Source organism: Hermetia illucens, chromosome 4 (genome assembly GCF_905115235.1).
Source record: "Hermetia illucens chromosome 4, iHerIll2.2.curated.20191125, whole genome shotgun sequence".
Lineage (NCBI taxonomy): Eukaryota > Metazoa > Arthropoda > Insecta > Diptera > Stratiomyidae > Hermetia > Hermetia illucens.
Genome location: NC_051852.1, coordinates 149,610,983 through 149,617,402, shown reverse-complemented (window position 1 = coordinate 149,617,402; position 6,420 = coordinate 149,610,983). Strand labels below are relative to the sequence as shown.

At 44.7% G+C, this 6,420-nt stretch overlaps 1 protein-coding gene across 2 annotated transcripts; it reads right to left on the bottom strand.

Moving 5' to 3' along the window:
* Nucleotides 1-379: 379 nt before the first annotated feature.
* Nucleotides 380-1,392, bottom strand: LOC119655054 (mesenchyme-specific cell surface glycoprotein-like). 2 transcript variants are annotated; one of them, XM_038060743.1, is made up of 3 exons: nt 1,011-1,392; nt 892-921; nt 380-825 (listed from the first exon to the last, which is right to left on the bottom strand). In XM_038060743.1, the coding sequence occupies exons 1-3, from the start codon at nt 1,336-1,338 to the stop codon at nt 413-415; spliced, it is 771 nt and encodes a 256-aa protein (XP_037916671.1). In that variant the 5' UTR covers nt 1,339-1,392; the 3' UTR covers nt 380-412. The 2 variants fall into 2 exon arrangements, with proteins under 2 accessions (XP_037916671.1, XP_037916672.1); XM_038060744.1 differs by lacking the exon at nt 892-921.
* Nucleotides 1,393-6,420: the final 5,028 nt, after the last annotated feature.

Sequence of the window (6,420 nt, the reverse complement as noted above, 5' to 3'; positions counted from 1 at the left end):
TGTAAAGGAACTGCAAGCTATTCACCAACAGCTTAGAAAGGAAGAACTACAACGAAAACAAGAAAGAGAGAGAACCATAATGAGCCGCAGTTTAAAGCCGATCCAGCTCCGCGACGCAATACTTTATAGGAGTTCCGCGGAGAGAGTGAATTGAGAAGAAGGTGGTTTTAGTGAGTAGAAGTCTCACATAACTGCATGGCAGGAGCCAGCAGTAGGTTTTGAACCTTTCCACCTTCCAATGTCGAAAAAAGGAGATCAGCAGGCACCACAAAGTTTTGAACATTTCTCGTTTCTTAATATAACTAAATATGATACTCCCTAACCAATATTTGAAAATAATACTGTTCTCTTTCTTTAAAAATGTTTTTATTTTCCAAGATTGTGCAGAAACATTGTTTACACTTATCCGTACTTAAACAGTTGCAGGTTCTTCAATGTGTGGAGATTGTCCTTCGCTCAGTTGTTGATCTTGCATTGGTACTTGACTCTGTACGAATTCTTGGTTTTGTGCGGGAGGCGCCTCCTGGTTTGCCGATGGTTCAGTTTCTAAGCCGAAATTTTGGACCTGCTTTTGTTTTCGTTGTGGACGTCTGCCACCTTTATTTTTCTTATTTCCTCGGCTACCTCGGTTTCCTTTGTTGTTTGCATGTCCCCGATTTCCTCCATGACCTTTGTTTTTTCTATGTCCTCTATTCCCACGAAAACCAGAAGCACCGTAGCCGCCATAGCCTCCGTAGCCTCCGTATCCTCCGTAACCACCATAACCTCCGTAACCACCTGGTCTATAATTTGGACGACCTACACGATTTTCCACTCCAGCTGGCCCTAAAAGTGACAAAATGGTTTGTTTTATATTGATCCAAGCCTTAAATGGTTATGTTTCATATTTACTATATTTTTCCGCACTTGCGTGGTCATGTTCTGGAAAAAAATCCAGAAAGTAATATTAGTAACGCAAATTATATTAGGTTATTTGTTAGTTTGAGGAAGAATAATCATTCAATACTCACTATCAGTTTCCACACTACCGTCAGGCGAGTCAGTAAATCTCACTAAATCGTTTCGATATTCTTCAGGACTCTCATCATAGTCACCCCATCTGAGACCATTCCGTAGTTGGGGGTCATTAGCCCCGATTTCATTGATGTTCATAGTTTTTTCAGATAGATTTTCCGACCTCACACGAGGGTTCATTGGTACAATAATAGCATCCCTCACGTCAATAATTTTGTTCCGCATTTCTGGAGTAGCCTCTTCAAGCATCGAAGGAGTGGAGGTCGCCCTTACCAAAATGGCAGAGTGAACTACTCCAAAGAATAGTATAAGAAATAACTTCATTTTTTGGCTGCACGACAACTCTTGTTACAACGAGAAATACTTCTAAGCAATGAATGCAATGTCTATTCTAAAAAAAGCCTCTTTTTATATTATCATTTCTCCACTTTATCTCTCACCTCAGGAATACTTTTCACCTTGCGGAGAAAGTGTAAATACTTTAAGACTTCCACCTCTATTCTAAGCAGTGGCAAAGCAAACAAAAATGTGTAGAATAGTATTCATTGAAGGCGATCCTTGTGTTAATGAATTTAATGTTCTTAAGCTGGAGGTGCAAGTTGTAAAATTTGATGCAGGTTAAAACTTAGATACTTACATCTTAATTATCAAGAATGAAATGATAACAGTTACGATAGAACGACTAGCTATTTGTCTTGGGATATATTCTAATCTATTGAATGTGTTTCAGAGATTTGCAAGGTTATTTTCCCATAACCCAATTCTATTGATAATCGTACTTTCTCCACATTTCTCCAATTACCATCTTGAGAATTGAGAGTAAAAGTGTAGGTGATACAAATGAATTTAATTCCCGTCTGTGCTCTAGAAGAGAACTAGACCCACCAAGTCGTGAATTGAGACCATCAGCGCCTTTTATGTTTCTTACCCACTTCGTATAAATTGAAAAAATCCAATAAAAAATGCAAGAAAAATGTTACTTGATTAAATGCAATCTAGATAAAAACTACCTCAAAATGTATCTTTTGTCCATGGTACACTGACGGATCCCTTACAGCAGAGGGAGCGGGTGCCGGTGTCATTGGACCAAAGAAAATGTACTTCGAGCCAATGGGTAGGTACACTAACATATTCTAGGCGGAAATATACGCCATAGACAGTTGTGTCTCCTTTAATCTCCAGAGAAACTATAGGGGGCAGAACATAGCTATTCTCACCGATAGTCAAGCAGCGATCAAGGCACTTAGGTCCAACCAGGTGAATTCTAAACTGGTATGGGAATGCCTTGAGAGACTGAACACGCTCGGCTCGTCCAATAAGTTCTGGATACTCTGGGTTCCAGGCCATGCTGGGTTGGAAGGCAACGAGGCAGCTGACGAACTAACCAAGAAGGGAGCAGGGACGCCTTTGCACGGGCCAGAACCCTTCTGTGGAATCGGAAACGGTTTCATGGCTATAACTCTAAGAAATGAAGAGCAACGGTTGGGGGAACTCTACTGGGCGGGCCAACCAGGAATGGAGCAGTCCAGGGTGCTTATTGGAGGATACGAACCAATACGCGCAAAGGATTGCCTAAACCTCATTAAAAAGAACCTCCGAATCATAGTAGGAACTATCATCTAGGGAAGCTAGGGATATCTACGGACACTGCCTGCAGGTTTTGTGAGGAGTGTGACAAAACCTCTATACACGTCCTGGGACAGTGTCTGGCACTTGTGCAAACACTTAATACCAGATGCAAAGTTGAAAGATCTGGAAGTAGAGAACATACTAAAGTTCCTGACGATTATAGACTTGCTTGAGATACTATGATCAATAGGACTAGAAAGACTAGTAGATCGGTTCATAAGGGATACACACATTCCTAAGTGGCCACTTCATCATAGGCAACACGCCTACCAGAAAAGCAAATCCACGGAGACAGCACTCAATGAACTTACGGCAAAAATTGAAAAGGCGATGTCCGAAAAAGAATACGCCTTAGGCGCATTCATGGACATCGAAGGTGTCTTCAATTATGCCTCATTCGCGGCAATTTGTGATGTGGCAAGACAGCATGGAATCGAACCGCTGCTAATCAGTTGGATCCTTCACATGCTAGAGTGGAGAAAAATCCACATGTCCGTCGGGCAGAACTCTATTGAAGCAGGATGTCTCGGGGCTGCCCACAGGGAGGGGTTCTCTTTCCACTGTTATGGCTCTTTGTAATGGATTCCCTGCTGTGGCTCCTGAAGGACAAAAAAGTCTTCGCGCAAGCATTTGCGGACGACCTAGCCGTAATAATTACCGGCAAGTTTGCGGACACAGTATATGACCGCAACTCTGCATGTAATCCACAGCAGGTGCCTCCGCAATGGACTCACGATGAACGCTAGCAAGACTGGACTAGTTATGTTCACTAGGAACGTCAGGTGGGGCACGCTACCCACCTTAGCAGGGGCGGAAATCCAGCTCGCACAAACATTCAAGTCCTTAGGAGTACATTTCGACTCCAAGTTAACGTGAAAGCATCATATCCAGGAACAATATCAGAAATCCTGCAGATTGCTCTGGTGCTGTAGGAATGCGAGAAGTAAGACCTGGGGACTTTCACCCAAACGGCCCCATTTACTTGCAGGTGAAACGGAAAGCAGCCAACGACGCATATAAGCTCGATACCATTGGGGCGTGGAAAGGCGGCCAATCAAACGATCATGCGTCTATCTGGAAATTCCATGAAAAACATCCGGTAGCCCTGATGCCGACCGATTATATGGTTTCCAGATTCGTCTTTGAAAAGACATACACTGTCATAATCACCGAAAGAGAAGAATGGTCCACAAGTGGCCATGAGTCTTTTCAGATTACAGACCTAATAATCTTCACCGACGGGTCAGTCATGGAGGATGGATCGAGCGCAGGGAAGTTCTCGGAGAATCCGATTATAGAACTGGCCCGACCCCTCGGAAAAATGACGACCATATTCCAGGCGGAGATATATGCCATTTCATTGGCAGCAGGAGAATGTCTGCGACAAAAATGGAGGGGTCGCATCATTCGAATCTGTTCCAACAGTCGGGCGGCATTATCAGCACTAAACAACAACAACATATCAAGCCAGTTGGTGTGGAGTTGTCATCAGGTGCTGCTGAAACTTGGCCGACTGAACGAAACATTCTTGATGTGGGCGCCAGGGCACTCTAACATCGCCGGTAATGAGGAGGCTGACAGACTGGCTCGCCGAGGGTCTGGATCCACAATGGTGGGGCCAAACCAGCTCTTGGAATCCGACCATCTACTGTCAAGTCTACTCTGAAGGGTGAAATTGCAAGGATTCACGCAACCGAGTGGAGAAATTTGGACTGTTGCCGGCAAGCGAAAATTCTTGTGAAAGAGCCTAGGGCCACTAGAGCGGCATTTTTGTTGTCCCTTAAGAAGTGGGACCTGAAAACCCTAGTAGGGTTTTTGACGGGACACTGCTCCTTAAACTACCATATGGAAAAGATTGGGGTAGTGGTTTCGGCTATGTGCAGCCAATGTGAGGAGGAGGAGGAGACGGCCCTGCACTTTTTATGCAGCTGCCGGACATCCTCAGATCTCAGACGAAGACACCTTGGTAAGGTTTTCTTCAATGAAGAATCTGCACATTCTCTGCCTCTGGAGACTGTTCTCAGATTCGCTAAAGCCTGCGAGCACCGTAGGCGGGAAGCCATTGAATAGGCAACTTACGGGGATAGTACAATGGGCCTAACAATGGCCTGAGTGCTTGGAGCTGCAGCTCCCCCCAGTTAACTAAACTAACTAACTAACTAACTATGATCAATATTCCGTTCATCAGTGCGGGCACATCGACTCTTCATACCTCTTTATTCGTTAACCGTTTTTCATTTAATCAAGGAACATGACTTTTTGTATTCGTACACCAAGGTAAATCTTAGACAGAGCTAGAGGGGGCACGTGTGGAATTCACACCTACTAAAAACCACCCCCGGTCTTCCAAGCCTAAGTCCCGCGGTACCACCACTTAGATAATATAATACTTCTCGGGGTGAGTTTGCCCATAGACACTCGTCCGTCTGCCCCTTTCTGTTTTCTTCCTTCCTTTCTTCCTTCAGCAATTCCTCCGGTAGTTTTACGATTGCAGTTCTCCTTCGACATCAGCATTACCACCTATATCAGATCACGACCTATACTCTGCCAGCGCTTGTTCAGTTCCTCCCTTCCATTGAAAATTTTGAGTAGTGAAACATGACATCCTCTTGATTCTCCCATATGCAACTTCATCTAAGATAATTCGGTCAATTCATTATCATCAACGGCGCAACAACCCCGGTTTTGGGCCGAGGTCCACCAATTCGATATCCCTAACAACTATCTAGCGTCCTGACCTACACTATCGCTCAATCTCAAGCAGGGTCTCCCTCGTCTTCCTTTTCTACCATAGATATTGTCCTTATAGACTTTCCGGGATGGATCATCCTCATCCACACGGATTAAGTGACCCGCCCATCGTAACCATCAACCATCCGCATGGACTCCTCTTCGGAGGATTCTTCTTTCAAAAGCGGCTAAGAGTTCGCAATTTTTTTGTTAAGAATCCAAGTCTCCGAGGAATACAAAAGGACTGGCCAGATCATTGTCTTGTATAGTAAGAGCTTTGACCCTATGGTGAGACGTTACAAGCGGAACAGTTTTTGTAAGCCGAAATAGGCTCTGTTAGCAGCCAACAACTGTGTGCGGATTTCATCATCATAGCTGTTATCGGTTGTCATTTTCGACCCTAAATAGGGGAAATTTTCAATGATCTCAAAGTTGTACTCTCCTATCTTTATTCTTCCCGTTTGATCAGTGCAATTCGATGTTGTTCGTTCTTTCGGTTTTAGCGCTGATGTTGCCGCCATGTACTTCGTCCTGTTTTCATAAATGTGCAGCCCGAGATCTCGCGCCGCTTACTCGATCTAGGTAAAGGTAGACTGTACAGCTCGGGTTGTTCTTCCTATGATGTCAATATGTCAGCTTGGCCAGTAGTTGCGTGTATTTGAAGAAGACGGTGCCTCTCACATTTACATCTGAATCGCGAATCACTTTCTCCAGGGTTAAAGAGGACGGATGCTAGGGTATTCCTTTGTCTTAGACCGTTGTTGATGTTGAAAAGTCTCGGAAGGGATCCTACTGCTTTTATCTAGCCTCGCACATTCGTCAGAGTCAGTCTAGTCAATCTTCATTCATGACATCCAGCGTCACCACCCCCCAGCACTTACCAGCTACCGATGCCTCTCGGGCATCGTTGCAATGGCATCGGCCGTGGGTCGCGCTCTGCGAAACCCATACTGCCGCTCCGATAGATCACCAACTAGCTCGACGAACGAAGCAGCCTGTTGCATTCCACCCTCTCCAGCATCTTTCCCATAATGTCCCATGAAGAGG